The 23907-nt window shown below is 33.4% G+C and overlaps 1 protein-coding gene across 1 annotated transcript; it reads left to right on the forward strand.

Annotated features, from left to right (window-relative positions):
- The first annotated feature begins 663 nt into the window (after positions 1–663).
- On the forward strand, positions 664–23907 carry LOC115885701 (pickpocket protein 28-like). Its single transcript, XM_030904686.1, has 9 exons — positions 664–758; positions 2942–3181; positions 3926–4034; positions 4103–4245; positions 4302–4506; positions 5390–5660; positions 18711–18770; positions 19049–19280; positions 23625–23907. The coding sequence occupies exons 1-9, from the start codon at positions 664–666 to the stop codon at positions 23905–23907; spliced, it is 1638 nt and encodes a 545-aa protein (XP_030760546.1).

Consider the following 23907-nt stretch of genomic DNA (forward strand, 5'->3'; position numbering starts at 1 on the left):
AAGTTCATGGCACGAACGGTCGTCGTTTCGGCGCACTCAGTGATAACGTGTTCTGGTGTTTCCCCATTTTCTCCACAGCCGTTATTCCTCAGCTTCCATCTACTGAGGTGTTCGTTGAAGAGACAGTGTCGTTTTAGAAACCCCGTGACAATCCAAAGATTGTTCTTAATTAAATCAATCTTTGATTTTTCTCGGTTGTAAATTCTGAGGAACTTTTTCGAGTGTCTTAGACTGTTGGAGGATTCCCATTCCAGGTTACGGATCCAGTCCTCCAGGTTCTTTAGTTCTGCTTTAGCTGGTTTCCGCTTGGAAAACAGAACTTTACTTATTCTAATGAAAGTATAGAAGTTATATGCAAATCTATGCAAAATGGCATAGAGTTGTATTTTATTGATTTCAAATTTTAATTCTTGCATTACTACTATTCGATATCTTTTCTCATCGAGCCACATTTTTTGCATGTTTAAAGGGCAATCAAATCTAGATATATTTTCAAATTGATAAAATATCACACAGATACTTTCAAATCAATAATATAAACTACTTAATAATTATATCACACCAGTGACTAGAAACAACTTTTGTCCTCTACCTCCTTCACCATTTCATCAATAATTCAAAACTGAAGTTTGCGGGAATGACCGCTTTTTGTATCAATAGAAGATGACTGAGAACGTTCCAGCTCCAGCGTCATCTCGAAAATGGAGAACATGCTTCAACCCTTGTACTTTGTACAGAGTTAGTCCGCACTATGGAGGGTAGGGGTACATCTGCCCTCCATAGACCGCACCAAGGATTCTCATTGAACCCTATTAATGTTACTTATCTAGATGATCTGAATTTTCAACTCTGAAAATTTTCTCAAACCTATCCTGATCTTGCTGGCGACGTAGTTTTTCTGCTTCCTTTTCTTTCATTAGTCTATTTCACTCTACTTCTGTCTCTTTTCGCCCTTTATCTTATTTTTCGACTTTCTCTGTTCGCATATTTTCCATAAATTCGCCCAAAATCGTATTCATTTCATACATTTTTCTAACTTGCTATCTCGTCTATACCATAAAAATTGTCTAATATTGGCAAACATAGCTCCGAAAACACCTAATTTCTTTTTAAAATTTTTAAAATCCTCTTAAATCCCTTCTGATACCAATTGTTAGGGATGCCTTGGGTTCTTCGTTTATACACAATAAAATACTATAGATAATTTAAAACACGACTTAGACCCGTGTTTATGTCGATTCTTAAAACGCGACTCCAGGCACGAGATGCAAAAACCGACAAAAATAACTGGCTTACTAATCTATACCAATATATAAAATCCTTAAGTGACTGACATACTGATTAATCACGATCCTGCTCAAACCACTCAACGTAAGAAGCTCAATTTTGGCATACAGGTTGATTCTAGGGTGTAGAGGTTCGATAAGAAGGGATTTTTCGAAATCCCAATTCCAAGAGGGTGAAACCACCCCTCAAATATTACAATATTTTTTATTTAAAAAACGGTCAAGTTTCCGAAAAAACGCTTGAACACGTATATTTTATTTTGTTTTTTTTTAAATTTTAAGATTTTTTAAAAATGTATACAGGGTGTTTCGAAAAATCTGGTCATTGATTAATCACGATCCTGCTTAAAGCGCTTGACGTAAAAAGCTGATTTTTGGAAAACAGATTGACTTTAGGGTGTAGAGGTTCGATAAGAAGGGATTTTTCGAAACTCGAATTCTAAGGGGGTGGAACTATCCCTCAAATATTAAAATATTTTTTATTTAAAAACCGGTAAGTTTTTCGGAAAAACTCTTAAACATGTATATTTTATTTTGTTGTTTTACATATTTCAAGATTTTTATAAATTTATACAGGGTGTTTCATAAAATATGACCATTGAGTAATCACGATTCTGCTTAAACTGCTTGACGTTTAAAGCTGATTTTTGGCAAACGGATTGACTGTGGGGTGTAGAGGTTCGATAAGGAGGGGTTTCTCGAACCTCAAATTCCAAGAGGGGGAAAACGCCCCTCAAATATTACAATATTTGTTATTTAAAAAACGGTTAGTTTTTCGGGAAAACGCTTGGACAAGCATAATTTATTTGGTTTTTTTACATATTTTGAAATTTTTTAAAAAATCCAAAAAGTGTTCCAAAAAGTTGGGTAATATCTTAACCACGATTCTGCTTAAACTGCTTGACGTAAAAAGCTTATTTTTGACAAACGGTTTTTTCGAAAGTCAAATTCCAACGAGATGAAACTACCACTCAAATATTACCAAGTGATATAATAATATCGCCATATTGTTTTTTCTCATGGTGACATAAATGTGAGAAAATTTTATCCAGTTTGTATGTTAATGGAAATTCTTGCTTTGCTTTATCATCACCATTACAAATGATTAATTCGACGCGAACGAAGTCGCTGGTACACGCTAGTAAGGTATAATATAATAACAGGTATACGCGCGCCTAGTAAGCCTGTTATTTTTTCGGTTTTTTGGAGACAGACTTGGAGACCCAGTTCGAGACGCGACTATAAATACGGGCCTTAAACAACAATATTATAAATTACTTAGTTATACAGGGTCCGGTAGTAGTGCGGTGGGCAATCTGTAGCTGCTAGAATAAAAAACTTGGGAATTTTGTTTATGTGCAAACTTAAAGTATGCACTAGGATTTATTTCAGGAAAATATTTTAACTTCTATAGGGTGGCTCAAAAAAGTGTGGGTGGATCGGGATAATTTTTTTAATAATAACACTCTGTGTGTTATTGAATTTTTGGCTTCCTTTCAGATCACTTTACATAATCCTAAGATATGAGCGAGGATATGAGTAACTATATTTCAATAGTTAAAAAAAGTTATATTTACAGAGGGATTAATGTAGAATAACAAATAATGAAAGACGAGGTAAAATGTAATGTAAGTAATTGAAATTCTTATTTGTAGGATAATATGGATTATAATGTTTTGTGCAAGTTTGGTAACATGCATAACTGTAGTTTATGAGGTTTTCAAAAAGTGGCAAAAAAGTCCAATAATCGTAAATTTCGCAAGCCACGAAGTTAACATTTTTGACATCACATTTCCTGCCGTAACAATTTGCCCGGAAACAAAAGTGTTTAGTGATCATTTTAATTATTCATACAATCTAAGAAGAAGCTTGAATGAAAATATGTCAAAAGATGAGTAAGTCAAATCATCTAACAAATATATAGTAAATTCTGAACAACTTTATTTCAAACTTCAAACTAAAAGAATTTCGGACTTTGATTGTCTTTATTTTATTTACACAATTTTCAGTCAGAAGTATCACTGCCTTTTTTATTTATTCCTTCTCAATCACCTCAACTTATTAACTAGCTTGATAAGATGATTACAGTGGAGGGTTGGAACCTTTGGTGTTACACAGCAAAATAAAACACTAAATCACCATAATACACCAAAACACTTTCACTTTTACACTGGACGCGCGTTTCGCTAACCATGTTAGCATCATCAGCAGATGATTATAAACTCAAAGTTTTAACTGACTAAAGTAAATACCTAATATACGCGTAACAGTTTAACATTATATAAACGTTGAGACCGAGATTTTGAGTCTTTTTTCTACTTTTTAATTTAAACCAGGTCTCTTTGAGAAGAATGAACGCTTTCTTTAAATTTCACTCTATAGAAGTTAAAATATTTTCCTGAAATTCATCCTGGTACGTAATTTAGATTCTAGGAGCTACAAATGTCCGACGCACTATTGCCGGACCCTGTATAAGCTCGGTAGTTTTAGGATTTAGATGTCCATACTTGATAACGGTGAGTGATATTTCTGACCGAAACGTTGTGTAAATAAACTAAATAAAAACAATGAAAGTCTGAAATTTTTTAGTTTTAATACTGAATCATTGTCTACCACGTTCAAAAAAAGCTTTATTTCAGTTTGAAAAAATTGCAATATATGTCGCTGCTGTGCAACGTCAATGAATATTTTCATAAGGTCTCTAAAATCAGGAATATAGATGAGGAGTTCTTTCATTTCTTAAAAAATGTAAGCTTTATGACTAAGAATAAAGAAACACACAAACAAATTATTGTCAAAAACTAATTATGTTATAGGGATCACCGAGTTTTTTAACAAAATGTCTTTGGATGGGTCAGGATGCGAGTTGCAATGAAATATTCCAACCGCTTTACACTGATGAAGGACTTTGCTTAACTTTTAATATGTTAAGCAAAAGAGAAATGTATACTAAAGCAGTGTAATCAAATATATCAGTGGTGTAAATGTTATAAATAAATTTTATAATTTGTTTAGGGAAAATATCGACTATCCTCCAAGTACTTACAAAGATAGACTAGTTGAGCATTGGTCAACCGATCATGGCTATACCGACGATGCGGGAATTGATACGTACCCAAGAAGAGCTTTAGTATCTGGTTCTACTAATTCGTTGGAAGTTAATTTTGCTGTTAACAATACCGATTTAGATTATGGATGCACTCACTTCCAAGGATATAAGGTAATTCGTTTTAAGTTTATTCATAAAGTTTTTACTTTTCGCGATGAATTGGAGTCAACATCATATCCCTGGGCATACGAGGCCATTATCGACTCAGAAATTCAGCACAGAATTAGCAGCGCCTGAAGAGCATTCTGGAAATTCTACAATCATGACTTGAGCACAAAAACGAAACTTGCAGTGTACCGAGCAATAATAATCCCCACTATGTTATATGGAAGCGAAACCTGGGTGCCATGCCGTACCGCCGACACATGAACGCATTAAACAAGTTGCAACAGAGACACCTAAGACAACTCTTAAGAATAAAATGTTTCCACCATGTCTCAAACGTATCGGTCCTTGAAAAACCTGACTGCGAGAGTGTTGAAGTCATGATTACAAAATCCCGCTTAAGATGGGCTGGTCACGTATGCAAAATGCAAGAAAACCGCCTACCAAAATGACTGCTTTAAGGTGGGCTTGTAGACGGTAAGAGGAAACCGGGTGGACAACTCAAAAGGTACAAGGATATTTTTCACAAAAACTTAAACATGCAAAATGAGTGGGAAGAAGCAGCGCACAATAGAACGCAATGGAGAAGAATTGTAAACTCAATTAACAACGACAGCCAAAAAGTAAAGAGGCAACAAAGCAATGAAATGTTTTAATGTCCGGAGTGCGGAAGAGAGATAAGATCACGTATCGGGCTTTTGAGTCGTAGAAAAGTTCATGAAAGAAAGCGTCTTGCATAACCATCTTCTGATGCGTGTCAAATACTCGTCAGCAGTATGTATTTGAAGCCAGTGGTTTTTATATTTTTTGTAATATTTCTTCAAGCTTAAAGATTAAAGAAACTCTTGAGTTTCTTCAAATTATTTTTTTGTATATATTATTATTTTAGGTGGTTCTCCATAGTCCTCATAGATTTCCGACAGTTCACAGCCACTATTTCAGAATACCTTTAAAGAAGTCCGTAAGTGCTGCTATAACACCGTCAGTCTTAAGCACGTCAAGAGATGTAGCCGATTACAACGTTAAGAAAAGAAAATGCTTTTTTCAAACTGATATGAAGTTAAAATTCTTTTCGAATTATTCGCAGATTAACTGTAAACTGGAGTGTCTTATAGATTTGACTATAGAGATTTGCGGATGTGTACAGTATTTTATGCCCCGTAAGTATATTGTCGATACTCCTATATGAACAATACACGGTCAAGTTTATTTGTAAATATGGTTTCAAATTGAAATGTCTATGAATTATTGTTATTACATTGATAGGATAGATAATAAAATCAGATAACATCAAATCGATTAATTTTAGTTTTCTAATTTTTCTATTGGATAGTTACAGGTAATTACTATCAATAGATATTTTTGCTCTGATCACTGCTTGTTGCAAAGCCTGTTTAGGACTTTTATATCCCTAACGATCTTAATAGAAAAAATTATCCTAAATGACTGGAAGGAATCCATAACCATCATCCTATATAAAAAAGGTGATAGGGCAGTAATTTATAAGCTCTTTACGAAAATATTAACCGGAATTTGACGGATACCAAGCAAAAGAACAAGCAGGCTTCAGAAAGGGCTACTGTACAGGGTGGGTCAAATTCGACGCTTTTAAATGGAAACACCCTTTTCTATAGGAGATAGACAAAAACTAATATCGGTGTCTGGAGCTCAACTTTTGTCTAAAACATGATGGTGAAAACCGCATATCGATATCTGTTACCGTTTCGGAGTTACGGGGTGTTTTTTAAAAATATGCATTTTTAACAAATCGCTGTAACTTTTTTGCTATGAAAAATTTTGTATTTTTATGAAAACATTTCCAAAGCACCTTTTTACATACAATTTAATGGTTTAAGTATAATTTTTTTAATATTAATAATTTAAGAATTATCAACAGAAAATTTGATTTTTTATATGGGACACCCTGTATATTTTTAATTTATTGAAAATAATTTAAAATTACCTTTCCAAAAATATAACTCACTTGATATTTGGCTCGATTCCTCTTCGAGATATAGAGTAGGGGAGACTAGGGAGGGATGATACGTTTTTTACAAAAATGTTAATTAAAGTTTTCTTAATACCATTTACTAATAAATTTATATCAGAGCGCAATTTAAAGGCTTTGCTTAGGAATTTGATAATATTACATTGTTAAAAATTGACGTTTTAACCATGGTTATAAATTTTTGAAATTCTCAATGCAAAGTGTCTCAAACCTCCCTATATATGGGCGACTTGATACACTAAATGGGAGGCTTGATACAATAAAAAAAAAATAGGAACGCAATCTTTTATTATTAAAACATGCAACATTAAAACATACAACATTAATTTCTAATCGATACATAATTCGCAAGTGAAGGTTTTTATGTTATTGTTCACGCCTGCACAGGCTGAATGGCACCATTTTAAGCATTGCTGGCAACGAATCCACTTTTTCTCGAGAACGAGATGCCGAAAATAACGAATTGCAGTAGATGCAGGCGGCGTCGTCATCGTCAGCTGTATCAGAAAATGGATCTTTCTCGTTTTCACTCCCAGAATTCGAGTCAACGTACACACTTCTTTCCGTTTCTCTGTTTCTATCCAAAACTTTTCTTTTCGGGTAGGATTCACTACACTCCACATTGTGTTGTTGAAAAGTATCACTTTTTCTAGTTTCACTAGATATTTTCGTTTCACCTGTTTTATTTTCGTTTTCATCCGTTTTTTTCTTCCCTCGAATTAAATTCGGCTTCAATGGCCTGTTTTTCCGGAGTGTCGGTTAAGATTCTAGTCCGACCAAGCTTTCGGCCCCCTTTTTTCTTTCGAGGCAGTGCTTTGGGATATGGACGAACTTCTTCAGGACTTTTAAATGGAGCAGAGGGGGTGCTTTGGATGGTGGTGGTATTTTCCATTGTATTAAAAGTTGGCTCCAGCTGAGATGAGGATGTGCCAGGTTGAGCAATTGGATCATCTATAACCGGCTCTTCCTCAGGGTTTTGTCCTACTTCCTGATATGGTCGATTTGTAACTTCCGCTCCTGCAAAATCTAGATCTTCAAATAAATGTGGGTTGAATGGATAAATTCCAGTAGTGGAAAATCCTTTGGTTATATTTGAAGTGAGAAAGCTCTGACATAAGCTAGTCCAACCAATGCCGGTATATTTTTTAATGAAATTGTTTGCCCTGGATGACTGACCATCCAAGCATCTGCCTGTTCATTATAGTATTTCTTAAATGGGCCAAATACCGATACGTCTAGTGGTTGTAATCGGTGGCTTGTGTGAGGTGGTAAAGTTAACAAATGTATTCCGTTTAACTTACAAGTGTTTAAAGCTTTGGGTGAAATATGGCTGTCGTGATTGTCAAGGACCAATATACATTTATTTTCTTTTGAACATTTTGCATATTTTATGAAGTGATCTAAGTATTTCACGAAATTATCAGCGGTCATCCAACCACTTTCGTGCGTTACAGCAATGGAACCTGGAGGAGCACCATGTATCATGTATTCCTGCAATCTAATACGGGGAAATATAAAAAATGGTGGCACTGAATTCCCCAATGCATTTATTGCACAACACACCGTCACCAGTGTCCCACGTTCTGCAGATATAGTTTTAGAAATTTGTTTTTGCCCTTTACGAGCAATAATCTTTTCGGGTTTGTGCGCAGTAGTGACTCCAGTTTCGTCTAAGTTGTATATGGATTCTGGGCCAAAAGGTTCTCGCTCCATTAGATTGCGCAGATTCTTGTAAAATTCTTGCACGTTATGCCGATTGAACGCAGTCGCTCTGCCTAAGCTGGTACCCTCAGGACTTCTCAGCGATAATTGGGGATGACGTGACATGAAACCTTTTAGCCAGTCGTAAGAAGCACACTCGTTTTTCCTCCAATTTTCTGGTATCTTTTTTGGTTTTCTTGGCCAAACTGATACGCAAATTTCCTTGTTTGCTTAGGCGTAAGACCATAGTACAGGTCTGCAGAAGTGAGCAAATATTCCATTAAAAGAGATTCTTCGTGAGGCGAAAAAATTTGTGAAGTTACAAAATTTGGGAAAAAGGTATACTTTTATCCTCTTTATATTTTGAAATATATCTTTTCAATGTCATTTTGTCAACATTGTACATCCTGGCAGTAGTTCTAAGTGCTTTATTTTCATTCACTATTTCAAGCACTGCCCTTTTTAAATCATCTGGTGAATACTTCGTTCGACCTTTGGATTTCCATTTAAACGGCATCTATAACAATGTTATCCAATTAACCTTGTAATTGCCGTAAGGATTTCATAATTTGTTATAAATTATAAAATTAATAAATACGACAGACATATATTCAATTGTAAAATTAATAAATACAACATAGGGGAGGTTTCATACATGTATCAATCCTCCCCACACAAAGTGTATCAAACCTCCCGGGACGACAAATTTATGAAATATGTGACGTAAACGTATGATGGCACTCGACTAAAATTCTATACTACTCGCCCCTATGCTCTAAATGAAATGCGCTTCAAGTAAAGTTTATTGAATTTTGTTAGTTTTTGTCGTTAGATTGATGATACCTTACGTTTATTATGTAAAAACTTACATTGAATAGGTAGAAAACACACTTTAACTTTGAAAACTTTTAAACGACAAGCGAACTTTGCGATATCGTATCACAGACTGTTTCGATGTTCACGCTTGGCACTGCACGTGGTTATCCCTTCTCTAAAGACTCGAGGTGGGAAATTTGAACGTGTATCAAGCCCCACGTATCAAACCTCCCTAGTTTCCCCTATATAAAAATTCACCCGCTTTAAATAAGTAGGCTTTGAATGGCACCGGCTGTAATGCAAAAAAATTCTAGCTGTGAACATCAATTAAAACGAAAATAATATTTGCTATGAGAGATGCAGAATTTTATAACAATTTAAAATATATTTAACCAACATCAACACATTTAAACTATATCTAATAACAATAAAAATAAATGGCAAACCAAGACATGAGATTTTGCTACAAGTGTTCGACATATAGACCGTCTTCTGTTACGGACAGACGGGGCAGTTTTTGAACATTTCTCGCGGAATTGTGGGGGTGAAAGATACCCTCTCATAACTGCTAAGTATTTATAATTCTTGTCTAGATTATACGGAAGAATAAGGAACCTTTATTCTTCCGCAAATATATCCATAGGATTAGATCCATGGGCACTATGTCAGGCGGCCTCGACGGCCAATGGCTGGGATCTTGGTATTCAATTATTCTTGAAATTGGCTGCAAAAATTTGCTGGTAACTTAAGCGTTCAGAGGCGGTGCGTCGACGTCGTCTTGCTGGAAAAATATGTTTTCGAGTTCCATTAAGGGCATATCATCAATAAGGGGTCCAAAGCCTACTAGTTAAAAGCGACGAACTTTTAAAAATTCTGTATTTCGAAGGGGATTATAACAAAATATCAAGTGTGCTATATTTTTGGAAATGTAATTTTAAATTCTTTTCAGTTAATTAAAAATATAAATGGTGTCCCAAATAAAAAATCAATTTTTCGGTTGATAACTCTTAAATTATTAATTTTAAAAAAATTATACTTAAACCATTAAATTCTACATAAAATGGTGCTTTGGAAATGTTTTCATAGAAATACAAAATTTTCCATAGCAAAAAAGTTACAGCGATTTGTTAAAAATGCACATTTTTAACAAAACACCCCGTAACTCCGAAACGGTAACAGATATTGATGTGTGGTTGTCACCATCATGTTTTTGATGAAAATTGAGCTCCAGACACCGATATTAGTTTTCGTCTATCTCCTATAGAAAAGGGTGTTTCCATTTAAAAGCGTCGAATTTGACCCACCCTGTACAGCTGACAACTTATTAACTATGAAAATACTAATAGAACCAGCCAATGCATACAACATCCCAATATATATTGCATTTGTAGATTTTGAAAAAGCTTTTGATCGTATTGAGCACTGGGCAGAAAAAACTTCCGTAATAAATAGCAGGTTAGACTACAGATACGCAGACTTAATAGCCAACACGAGAGCCAACATATATAGCGAAACCACAACAACAATTAAAATCCACAAAGGAACAAAGCCAATTCGCATAGGAAGAGGTGTCAGACAGGGTGACACAATATCCCCTAAACTCTTTAACCAGGCATCAGAAGAAATTTTCAAAAATTTAGACTGGAAAGAAAAAGGTATCAAAATATGTGGACAATACTTGAATCACTTAAGATATGCGGATGATATCGCCTTAATAACAGAAAAGAAAGAAGAACTGGTAGAAATGCTGGAAGAACTGGATACAGCAGCTAGAAGTATAGGCCTAAATATGAAATACACTAAAACGAAAATCGTAACAAACACAGATGAAAACATAACAACCAGAATAAACCAAGAAAAAATAGAACAAGTTGAAGAGTAAATAAACTATATCTGGGAGAAATGATCAAACTGAAAAAAGAAAACCAAACAGCTGAAATAAAGAGACGAGTAAGACTGGTCTGGGCAGGATTTGGAAAATTAAGTTACATATTAAAAAACAAAAGATATCCAAAGTACCTCAAAACCAAAGTATATAATCAATGTGTACTCCCTGTACTTACTTACGGATCCCAGACCTGGACACTAACAAACTCAAATATGGATAAGGTAACAAAAGCTCAAAAATCCATATAAAGACAAATGCTACATGTAAGGCTGGTAGACAGAAAATGGAATGAGTGGATCAGAGGTAAAACAAAAGTAAGGGATGTTAAGCTTGATTTTCATGCATCCGTTATACGTTGATACGATGGTCCGACGGTGCTCTAATTGGTCATAGCGTTTTAGCGCCACTTTTCATCCGTAAATATTTTACTTCAGCCCGTCAACGGACCCGTTCATATATACGATAACGGACGTTTTGACACTTTTACACTTTTTTGACAAATTTAATCTAACATTAATAAAAATTTAAATAAAATAGCAAAATCGTTATGGAAACGAAAATATAAAATGTCACCAACGTATATCCGATAAATGGAGGCATGAAAATGCAATAAATTTAAAAACTGCGTTATTTTCTAACCAATCAAAGTCTTTAAATTCTACCAATAAAATTAATATGGTATCAACGTATCGTTGGACAACGGATGCATGAAAATCAAGCTTTAGAAGTGAAGTAGCAAAATTGAAATGGAAGAAGAGGACCTCATGAGATGGGCGGACGATCTGAGGAAACATGCAGGCACGAGATGGATGAGCACGGCGACAATATAGAAGAGTGGAAGAAATTGGGGGAGGTCTATGTCCAACGATGGACCGAAGAAATCTAAATAGATAGATAGATAGTTACAGGTAGCGGTAGATTCTTAATTTTTAATGCGTAATGACATTTTAAGATTTTTCATGTTTTTCTTCCGTTATATGCTTAAAGCTACCTAAAATTCAAAATTTTAAGTTTGTGAAACTTCTAGAAATACCTTAGAATTTTGATGACGGTAAGTGAGTCACTGACGAAATTAAAAGTTTGACTAGCGAAAATTGATCCAAAAACGAAACTCTGAATTATTGCTGGGGTATTGATATGCAAATAAAATCTTACAATATCAAATCAATTAATTCTAGTTTTCTTTTGTCGACTAAAAAGTCAGTTATAGATAACGGCTAGATACCTAACTTTTAATGCACAAGAATAATATTATACACCCCATAAAGTGTACTCATCCATAAAAAATACTTTTAAAATCATCAAATGAACTAGAAAACATTAAAACTGGTTTATCATCATCATTTTCAGCTTATTCAACCATTTCGAATTATGATGTGGCCTCCCTCACATATTTAGATACTCTATTTGTAGTTGGACCCGTTGGGTGTCTATTGTTGGCTATGAGGACCCAAGTTATCCCTGCTAATTTCCTAATATCACGGTCCCATCTCAAGTATATGTATAGCCCTATCTCCTTCTAGGTCCTAATTCCTAAAGGGTACCATACTGTAATTTTTGTGGTCCACCTGTTGTCCATCTTTCTTACAAGGTGTCCTGCCATTGATTTGATTCTGTGGATAACATCTATAACCGGGTCTTTTGTCGTATCCACTCTATTCTTTTCCGGTCTTTCTAGGTTATTCCCAGCATATTTCTTTCCAATGAGTGTTGTGCGACCTGCAGTGCTAATTTAGGTGTCCAGGTTTCGCATGCATAGGTCTGGTCGATGTTGGCTGAATGTTTTCTTCTTTAGGGGGCGCATATACGGGAGATGGTAATGAGGGTAATTACCCCTCGTAGGATGAAAATTACAAATAAGATAAAATGTGGTATAAAATAAAATTTTCACAAAAGAAGTTAATAAATAGAAATAGAAAATCTATAAAAATTCAATTTTTTTCCACAATCACAATATGATTTGGCGCAATTATAATTTAACCAAGAATTTGACCAACGGTTTTGCTTAAACACTGGCATTACCCCTCCCAGGGTTAATCTCTAGATGCGCCACTGTTGAGTTACTTCCATAAGCACTCCATGCTAACTTAGGTGGTAGCTCTGGTAGTAGAAATCCCGAGCTGTGTATTAGTTGTCTCAAATATATGTATCCTTCTACTATTTCGAGTGTTGTGTTATTTATTAGAATTTAGAATATATTTTCTGCCTCCTAGTTCGTTATACCGGGTGTCCCACTAAGAATAGCTCTCGACTGTATCTCGGAAAGTATTAGCCGTAGGGGCTGCGGAAAAAAATATTTATAACTAAAGAGGCTATGAGAAATTGCTAGAAATTAGTTTCAAGTTTGTAGAAGGACCGCTAGGGGGCGCAACTGCAACAAAAAATATGAAAATGGAGTTTTTACACAATTTTGCCTAGATAAGGTGTACTATAAGTAATAGCTTCATAATCTTCAGTAAATTTTGAATATTTTTTGTTGGAGCCATTTTCCCCTATCTACCAAAATAAAGTGGTGGGGGAAGGTTAGATCTGTTTTTATTTAAATATTAATAACTCTGGACTAGATGATCGGAATCCAACAAACGAGAGCTCGTTTAAAAGAGCGTTTCTTACTCTATATTGTACCATATAAACAATAATAATAAGCTCTTGAACCTAGAAGCTAGAGGGCGTTGTCTTACAATTTAACAAACATTGCGCGTATTTTCAAAAATATTAAATGCATTAGTATATGTGATTTTAGCTGATAGTAAAGAGTAGTAAAAGCTTAAAAAGTCAGCGAAAACCGTATCTTGATATCTTCTTTCAAACCGAAGATATTAGCAAAATTATAATAAATACCAAAAAATAAGCCCTTAATTACTTTGTTTTGACAACACGGTATCAGTAGCCTTCTTAATTATGCCCAATTTAACAAAAAAATAAGATAGAAACAGTTAGTTTATTTTAAAATCGAAATACCAGAATAATAATAAGATCTAATAATTAAGATATTAATAACAGTGAACAAGAAACTATGATTCAGTGAAGTCATAGCAGGCTTTGGAAAAAAGTTGCTTTTGATGTAATCGTATAAACGTCAAATTGTTATTAGATCAACATTTTGATAGTTTTATCAGCGTTTTTTTATCTTTTAATTGCTTTCAAAATGCCTTTATTATTTGAAATAGTTGAAATTGTTGGCATTTTGAAAAAGCAATCAAAGATAAAAAACGCTGATAAGACTATCAAAATGTTGATGTAATAAAAATTTGACGTTTATACTATTACGCGAAAAGCAACTTTTTTCCAAAGCCTACCATGACTTCACCGAATCATCATTTACTTGTTCACTGTTACTATTGTCTTAATTATTAGATCTAGTATTATGGTATTCTGGTATTTCGTCGATTTTAAAATAAACTAACTGTTTCCATCTTATTTTTTTGTAAGAATGGGCATTAATCAAGAGGGCTACTGATACCGTGTTGTAAAAATAAGGTAATTAAGGGTTTATTTTTTGGTATTTATTATAATTTTGCTAATATCTTCGGTTTGAAAGAAGATATCAAGATGCGGCTTTAGCTGACTTTTTAAGCTTTTACTACTCTTTACTATCAGCTAAAATTACATATACTATTATATTTAATATTTTTGAAAAAAGGTGCATTTTTGTTAAATTGTAAGACAACGCCCCCTAGCGTCTACGTTCAAAAGCTTATTATTATTGTTATAAGAAACGCTCTTTTAAACGAGCCTTCGCTTGTTGGATTCCGATGATCCAGTCCAGAGTTATTCATATTTAAATAAAAACAGATTTAACCTTCCCCCACCACTTTATTTTAGCAGATAGGGGAAAATGGCTCTAACAAAAAATATTCAAAATTTACTGAAAATTATGAAGCTATTACTTATAGTACACCTTATCTAGGCAAAATTGTGTAAAAACTCCATTTTCTTATTTTTTGTTGCAGTTGCGCCCCCTAGCGGTCGTTCTACAAACTTGTAACTAATTTCTAGAAATTTCTCATAGCCTCTTTAGTTACATATTTTTTTCCGCAGCCCCTACGGCTTATACTTTCCGAGATACAGCCGAGAGCTATTCTTAGTAGGACACCCTGCACATCAGAGCTGCAACAAGTCAGTTTTAAAAAGTAATTTCTAAAATCAACATGATTAACATAAAATTCAACATAAAGTTCAAATAATTTAAGTCTTAACCCTTTGACTTTCATTTTATTTCTAGTCAAGTCGTTTTTGTAAAGACTTAAATCAATATAATGTTATTTAAATCGTTTTTATGATTTAAGTCTAAACTATTGATTTAATTCATAATGATCTGTAAGTTAAGTCAGTAAAATTACTTAAATCAATATAATTACCCTCAAGTCAAGACAATCAGAATTCAATTTAACTACCTTTTTTAAATGTTAGTATTAGTTTTCTTGTATTACCAATTAGCGATTTTCTTATTAAATACCATATTATTAATTTATTGTAGGTACAGATGAGAATAAAACCACTTAAAACAAAACGATTTATTTTCAGAATAACTAATATAATCAACAATAAAAGAAACATAAAAGAATAAGGAACATAAAAACACAACTTAATATACAGGGTGTCCCAGAAATAAGTGCAAATATTTTAACTGGTAGTATAGTTCAACCCCAGAAACACGCCTATGAGGTTCTTTTCGCGAAAAAAAAAATTTGAAAATTCGATTTTTTTTTAAAAAAATTTTGGAAACTTTTTTAGTTTTTAGTTAAAAAACATAATTTCTTGATAATATGACAACATAGGTATTAGATTAAATTTACAAGAAAGAAAATTCAGAAAAGATCCAGTGGTTCCCAAAATTTTAGCAAAAATCATTTTTTTGGAAATTTTCAAAGTAAAATAACTCTGTTATTTTGGACTTATTTGAAAAACGATAAAGAGAAAATATGTTTCTTTTATCGAGATCTACCACCCCTTAAAATATTTGCACTTATTTCTTTGACACCCTGTATATTAAATTAAATTTTGTGGTACTTTGTACAGGATGACCCATTTTTGCATGTTTTACAGGGTTTCTTGTTTATGAACAGAAGTACAAAGATGCGGTTTTGTCACATTACAATGCTACTTTTTTATGAAACTAAAAATGGTACACACATCGGTGAAGGAAAACAAAACAAAAATATTTAAGTGTGTGGAGGATGTTTGAAGATCATAATTATTGAAACACTTTAACCGACTCTGTGACTCGTTACCCAAGGCAAAAAAGTTAAACGCAAACAACTTAATTGATAAATGTATTGTTTCTACTTTGAAAAATACTAATGGGCCTTAAAATTAAAGAAGTTTTAAAAATTTTCTTGAATATTTTGAATTTTCTTTTTTAGTAAAATGAGAATAACTTATTCGCAGTCGAAAAAATTGTTTCCGCGTGTTTTTAGGGTCAAATATTTCAAGTTAATGTATTCAAAAAGCAGGAATTGCTATTTTAGGAACGATACATTTTCTTATTTAACAACATGGCGGCTTTCACTTTGTTGTTTTGGAGATTAAGATGGAGTAGTTCGAGTAGTCGCATACTGGACTAATAAAGTCGCAGTTCGGCTTAACAGGCCCTTACTAGTCGCAAGATTGCCTAATTTAGTCATCCTAGAGTCTAGCTTGTGCCGCCCTCTATAATCTAAATAAACGAGGGAGTGGATAAACTATCGGTAATATATGTCGATGTATATTTAAATTTAGTTTTATATGTACCTTTCTTATGTCCCATTTTAATTAAGTTTTTTTTATAAAAACAAAACAGCACTGAACTGTCTGACTGAACAGAACAATGAAGTGAAAATTTAAGATTTAAGGTTATGGTTCAATACAGTTGCAAAAGGTAGTGACTCGACGTCCTACCAACGTAAGAATAAGGAAATCTAAACAACGTTGGAATTAGTAAAACAGACGACGTTTGCATAACGTTGGAATAGGTCCTGAAACTGACGTCGGAAAACTCTATATTGTCCAACGTTGTAACTACGTTGTCCGAATCACCTAAAGATCACTTAAGCAATAAAGGTTACAAGACAACGTTTATTCGACGTCGCAGAAGCTTCTACTTTGCTGTAGTACTAGTCCAACGTCGGCACAACGTTATAAAAACGTTTAAATTTATTTTAATACCCAAGGTAGGGAGCTAACTATTTTTTGTAACTAATCCAACGTTGTGTTTAGTAAACATGTGGTCGCAAGTCGTGAAAATGCTACTTGGGATATTTGTCCTAACCCTCTTAGTTCAAGACATACTGGGCGAAATTGGAATTGTTGTATTTTTCGACTCCATTTCACAAAATGTCTCGACCATTATAACTTATCGAAAAGGTGAAAATCGAGATCCATAGAGATTTCCAAGTAAAATTCAGTGGCGCAACCGAAGGCGCAACTAAAACCAAGATACGAAGGGGGTCGAAAAATCCAACATTTAAAATTTGCCTTGTATTTCAAGAACTAAGAAGACTAGGTGTGTACTATACTTTGTGTGTGGAAAATAAATGCTGCTGTTAAAAATGCATCATAAAAATATATAAAAATCTGACGTAAGCCTTTTATAAAACTTTAAGCCTTAAATCTTTTTGATGACTTAAGTCTTTTATAAAAAGACTTAAATCACAAATCCCTCTGAAAAAGAGTTAAATCTTAAGTCTTAAGTCAGTTTTCGAAAAATGGCTTAAAATCAAATGACTGAAGTCATTAAAATGATTTAAATGAAAAAAAGACTTAAGTTTTCTGTGAGCTTGCAGCTCTGTTGTACCTACGACATTACCTTAGTTTTTGCTTGTTTATAAAAATATAAAAATTATAATAAACTTATAAAGTTTGTTCATTCTCACAAAGTGGTGGCAAATGGTAAAAACTTAATGTTAAAATGGAAAACAAAAAACAAAATTTTGATAGTGGTTTGGACTTTGTTTTCCATTTTAACATTCTTCTTCTTCTTAAAGTGCCTTCTCCATTCAGTGAAGATCGGCAACGACCATGGCAAATTCCCCTCTATTTTTCGCTCTTCTCAGCAAAGTATGTGACTCCAGGCCTGTCCAATCTCTGATGTTCTTCAGCCAGGAGCATTGCCGTCGTCCGGGTCCGCGCTTTCCCTCAATTTTACCCTCGATGATGAGCTGAAGGAATTCATACTTGCTATGTCTCATGATATGGCCCAAATAGGCTGCTTTCCTCTTTTTTATTATGTCGAGGAGTTCTCGGTCCTTGTCCATTGGGTTTAGAACTCGTTCATTCGAGACACGGTCAGTCCATGGTATTCTCAGCATTCTGCGATATACCCACAACTGAAATGCTTCTGAACTCATTGCGCTTACTTTGAGTGTCCACGACTCAACCCCGTAGAGAAGTGTGGAAAGTACGTAGCACTTGACGAAGTTGTGTTTTATATGGATGTTGAGAGGTTTATCGCACAGTAGGTTCCGCAATTTTAGGAAGTTTGATCTAGCCATCTCAATTCGAGCTCTGATCTCAATATCTGGGTTTAGGTCTTCACTAATCCATTTTCCACAATTTTAACATTAAGTTCACAATTCCACAATTTTAACATTAAGTTTTTATAATAAACTTGTTAATAAATACACCTATATCTAAATAAATTTGATCGTGTAGACTCTATATTAGTTCTTTAATGTCGACATATGTCTGTAATTATTATTTTTTTCCATTCTAGTATTATTTTCATCAATAATCACATTTCATTTATAAACTATTTCATCATCAAATAAAAATGTTATGTAGACACATATGAATTTAATTAAATCGTATCCTTTTTAGGGAACAAAAGTACTCCTATGTGTGGTACAGAACAATATGAGTGTTTGAAATTGGTAGAAGGTAAAGTTAATATACAGATTATCATATAAATATACGTAATGAATTTAGTAACGCATGCATCGACCTTGTCAGTTAACGTCCCAAATATATGCACTTATTAACTACATAAAACATCAGCAGTAATTTGAAGCGTGATGTTATTTCAATTTACGATCTTGGCTGTTGAAATTTAGTCTTAATCCAAATTTTTTTCATAGTGTTTAAGAGGACTTAATAAACTCTAAGAAAATATTTTAACATAACAAACTAACTAGTAAGATATTTTCATTGTTTTATAGAAAGGCAGGCATTAGTTTTCATGGAGTCCAATTTAGCTAAACATAAATTAATGAACAAACATTTCCATAAGCATTTTGGGGGTAAAAAGAACATGTCCAGTAAATATTCCTGCAATTGCCCGTCAATGTGTAATACCATAGACTACAACGTGGAAATTACTGAAAGCGATTATGATTGGCCTAGGAAAATGGCAGCTATTGGAATTGATGTTGTTACCGAAGATGAAGAAGGGTAAGATGAATAACATCTAAAATAAATGCTATAATAAAAATTATAAATTATAGGAGTAAAAGATTGTTCCCATAAATTTTGAAAGCAGTAATATTTGCTATACTTGAATTCTTAATAATTATATACTTAATAAAAATATTTTTTTATACTTGAACATTGCTAGCAAGACGCAAGGTTAGGTTACTCCAAAATGACTGCAAAACATAAACCCCACTGGTGCTCTTATACAGGGTGTCCCAGAAATAAGTGCAAGTATTTTAACTGGTAGTATAGTTCATAGTAGACACCAGAAAAAAACCGATGAGGTTTTCTTTTGTATATCCACCCTAAGGACGCAAAGGCGCACATAAGGTTGCCTGTAAAAGTAAAAGGGTCACAGTGTAAGCCATACTGTATAGTACTAGGATAGACATTATAAGTAAAATCTAGTGGCGGTCTGTATCTAGGGTTGCCAACCGTACTCACAAACCGTATTCTAGAGAACAGTGCGCTTTTTGATCGTAATGTCAGAGGACGTAAGAAAAAAGAGTTTTTCATACGTATTGAGAAAGTCCTCTTTTTGACACACCAAACTCAAAATATTCGTCTATGGTCATAATGCCTTAAAAATTATTAATCTCTGTCTTTAGCTACTCCCACTCGTTTGTACTAAAAAAAAAGAAAATGAAGAAATATTTATGTATGTACAAGATGTATTTGTGGAAGCGATAAATATGTTTAACTATTTTCTACTTACTGTTTCTAATGTAAGCAAATGTTTTGTTGACTTTGGTTTGTTTATTTTAACATATTTTGAGTATAAATATTTTTAAAAAAGTTAGAAAGACCATCATAGAGTTTAGGTAAATTCTAGATATTTGGGCGAGGTTTCAAAAAATGTTTCGCCTCTTTTTTACCCTCTCGTATTCTATTTTTTATTTGAAAAGTTTGCAACCATATTGATCTGTGACGTTTTTGTACCATGCGATTCGAGGTCTAAGAACTAAGAGCATGGCTTTTGGTATCAAAAACTTAGGACAGCCACTCATCAGAGTAAAACACTTATATGATAGACACTCATCAGAGTGACTATTATAAGGTTTTTTTTATTTTCATTCAGCTTTGGGTTAAAAGCGTTCTTGTTGTTTTGATGAATGCAGCTTGTTGGACCTTACTTTTTTGTCAATAACATTTCTAGTGCAGAATTGATTCTTCGTACCACTTCTTAGTTTGTAGGAATATTCATTTATATTCTGCTACATTCAATTATTGGTCTTTTTATTTCACCGATGAATACATCTGTCACAATTACATGTAATTTAATAGTTCTTCCGGGACCGCATCCTATTGGTTGTTTTTAGAAGCCCTGCTTCTTATAATGGCTGTCTCTCTAAATATAGTATCGAGAGTTAATTATATCCCAATTCTTCTAATTGCAAATTTTTTATTCTTTAAAACCAGCATTAAATGATACCCTTATACCGGGTGCGTCTTAAAAGTGGTTCACCCATATAACTTTTTTATTTTTTCAGATAAAAAAAACGAGATTTGGTATGTTAGAGCATATGACATAGTAAATTAGGATTGATTGACGTATTCAATTGTTTTCGGTCACTGTTTCACCGGAAATTACTACAACTTTTGATGTTTAAACGGCACCTTTGGTATTTTTTTACTTTAATCGATAGAAAATGACACTCTGAATAGAATGACATATTATACGTCAACTTTTGACACTCTCGCTTAAAAAAATCGTATTTTAAATTTCAATCTAGAGTACCATGGCTGTGTTAAAAACACTAATTTTTAATCAAGGAGCCTTGGAAAAATAGATTTGATCGTTTAATGTTTTTCGTGTCTTATCCTGACCGTTAAAAGATGCCCAAATCATATTTTCCATCATATCTCAATTTTTTCAAATGGAACGAAGGTGGCTCATTAGCATATATTTGGAAAAAGTATTTTTTACGAATAATTTGGTATTTCGAGTCAAATTTTTGTTAAATTTATGGCCATGGCACTCTAAATTGAAGAGTGGAAATACCAAAGGGGACAAGTGGCCAAATTTTTAAATATTAAGTTATTGCATTAGAAACGTAATAAATACCATGCTGCAAACGTAATAAATACCATGCTGCATGTCCTAACAAAAGTTAAAAGTACCAAGCCAAAGCGTCTATTTTTTATTTATTTTATAGGTATTTTTAAACTAATTATTTTTAAAATTGATTATTTTCAGTTCTAATGTGTTTTTCTCATTTATCTCGAAAAAATAATTTTGGCCACTTACCCCCTTTCGTATTTCCACTCTTCAACTAAAATTTAAAATGCATTTTTGTAATTGAAAACGTCAAAAGTTGACATATGCTATGTCATTCTATTTAGAATGTCATTTTTCTATGAAATGAAGTAAAAAAATACCAAGGGTGTCATTGAGAAATCAAAAGTTGTAGTCATTTCCGGTGATACAGGAAGTGACCGAAACTAATTGAATACGTCAATCGATCCTAATTTATGTCATATACTTACAAGTGGTGTTTAATGGCAACAGAAGTATAGTCTGCCCAATGGGAGGATTCTTGACAGTTTTAAAGATCTGACAGTTTTAACGATGATGTGTCTTTCATTTTAATTCAGAAGCAAATTGTATTTTCTGTCATTCTTTGGATGTCGTCTGTCGAACTCTTCCGTGAGTCGTTGGAAAGACTATACCTGATACTATAATGTAGAATTCCGCTCGCAATTTTTTTCAAAATAAATGTAGCCATCTGTAACATTTTATACACACTTTATCGTTTCAAATTAGTTTTTTACCATGTACAGGGTGGGTCAAATTCGACGCTTTTAAATGGAAACACCCTTTTCTATAGGAAATAAACAAAAACTAATATTGGTGTCTGGCGCTTAATTTTTGTCAAAAACATGATGGTGAAAACCGCATATCGATATCTCTTACCGTTTCGGAGTTACGGGATGTTTTTCAAAAATATGCATTTTTAACAAATCGCTGTAACTTTTTTGCTATGGAAAATTTTGTATTTTTATGAAAACATTTCCAAAGCACCTTTTTACATAGAATTTAATGGTTTAAGTATAATTTTTTTAAAATTAATAATTTAAGAATTATCAACCGAAAATTTGATTTATTATATGAGACACCCTATATATTTTTAATTTATTGAAAAGAATTTAAAATTACCATTCCAAAAATATAATACACTTGATATTTTGCTCGATTCCTCTTCGAAATATAGAGTATATAAAAATTCGCCCGTTTTAAATAAGTAGGCCTTGAGCGGCACCGGCTGTAATGCAAAAAAAATCTAGCTGTGAGAATCAATTAAAACGAAAATAATATTTGCTATGAGAGATGCAGAATTTTATAACAATTTAAAATAAATTTAACCAACATCAACACGACATTTAGACTATATCTAATAACAATAAAAATAAATAGGCAAACCAAGACATGAGATTTTGCTACAGGTGTTCGGCATATCGACCGTCCTGTGTAATGGACAGACGGGGCCGTTTTTGAACATTTCCCGAGGAATTCATTAACTCAGTAGGGGTGAAAGATACCCTCTCATAACTGCTAAGTATTTCTAATTCTTGTCTAGATTATACGGAAGAATAAGGAACCTTTATTCTTCCGCAAATATATCCGTAGGATTAGATCCATGAGCACTAAGTCAGGTGGCTTCGGCGGCCAACGGTTGGGATCAATAATTATTCAATTATTCTTGAAATTGGCTGCAAAAATTTGCTCATAACTTCAGCGTTCTGAGGTGGTGCGTCGCCTTGCTGGAAAATATGTTTTCAAGTTCCATTAAGGGCATATCATCAATAAGGAGTCCAAAGCCTACTAGTTAAAAGTGGCGAACTTTTAAATATTCTGTATTTCGAAGGGGATTATAACGAAATATCAAGTGTGCTATATTTTTGGAAAGGTAATTTTAAATTCTTTTCAGTTAATTAAAATTATAGAGGGTGTCCCAAATAAAAAATCAATTTTTCTGTTGATAACTCTTAAATTATTAAGTTTCAAAATATTATACTTAAGCCATTAAATTCTACGTAAACAGGTGATTTTTTGAAATGTTTTCATAGAAATACAAAATTTTCCATAGCAAAAAAGTTACAGCGAAAAACACCCCGTAACTCCGAAACGGTAACAGATATTGATGTGCGGTTTTCACCATCATGTTTTTGATGAATATTGAGCTCCAGACACCGATATTAGTTTTCGTCTATCTCCTATAGAAAAGGGTGTTTCCATTTAAAAGCGTCGAATTTGACCCACCCTGTACAGTTGTTATTAACAAAAAGATAAGACAATTGCTTTTCAATATTTTACATTTTCAGGATGTCGTCATCTCAACTTCAAATCTACTTCAAGAGCAACACATTTATACCACAACAACGAAATGAACTGTATGGCACATTCGACTTTCTAGCAAACGTTGGAGGCTTGTTAGGATTGTTCATTGGATTCTCTATTTTATCTATGATCGAGTTAATATATTTTCTGACTTTAAGAATAATCTATAATCTGAAGTTGTACCAAACATGGTATGGGAAACCGAATACCTCAAATATAACATGCATTTCTAGTATAAAATCGCAAGGTGACAAAGGATCTAATTAA

This window comes from Sitophilus oryzae, unplaced genomic scaffold (assembly GCF_002938485.1).
Source record: "Sitophilus oryzae breed Bouriz unplaced genomic scaffold, Soryzae_2.0 scaffold_41_pilon_pilon, whole genome shotgun sequence".
Classification (NCBI taxonomy): Eukaryota; Metazoa; Arthropoda; class Insecta; order Coleoptera; family Curculionidae; genus Sitophilus; species Sitophilus oryzae.

What these genes read in the sequence shown, in the direction of transcription:
- LOC115885701 (XM_030904686.1), top strand. Translation starts at nt 664, where the DNA reads ATGACTGAGAACGTTCCAGCTCCAGCGTCATCTCGAAAATGGAGAACA. An exon ending in GAAAATATGTCAAAAGATGA is followed by an intron (nt 3,182 to 3,925) that starts GTAAGTCAAATC and finishes GCTTTATTTCAG; the next exon opens with TTTGAAAAAATTGCAATATA. An exon ending in TCTTTCATTTCTTAAAAAAT is followed by an intron (nt 4,035 to 4,102) that starts GTAAGCTTTATG and finishes ATTATGTTATAG; the next exon opens with GGATCACCGAGTTTTTTAAC.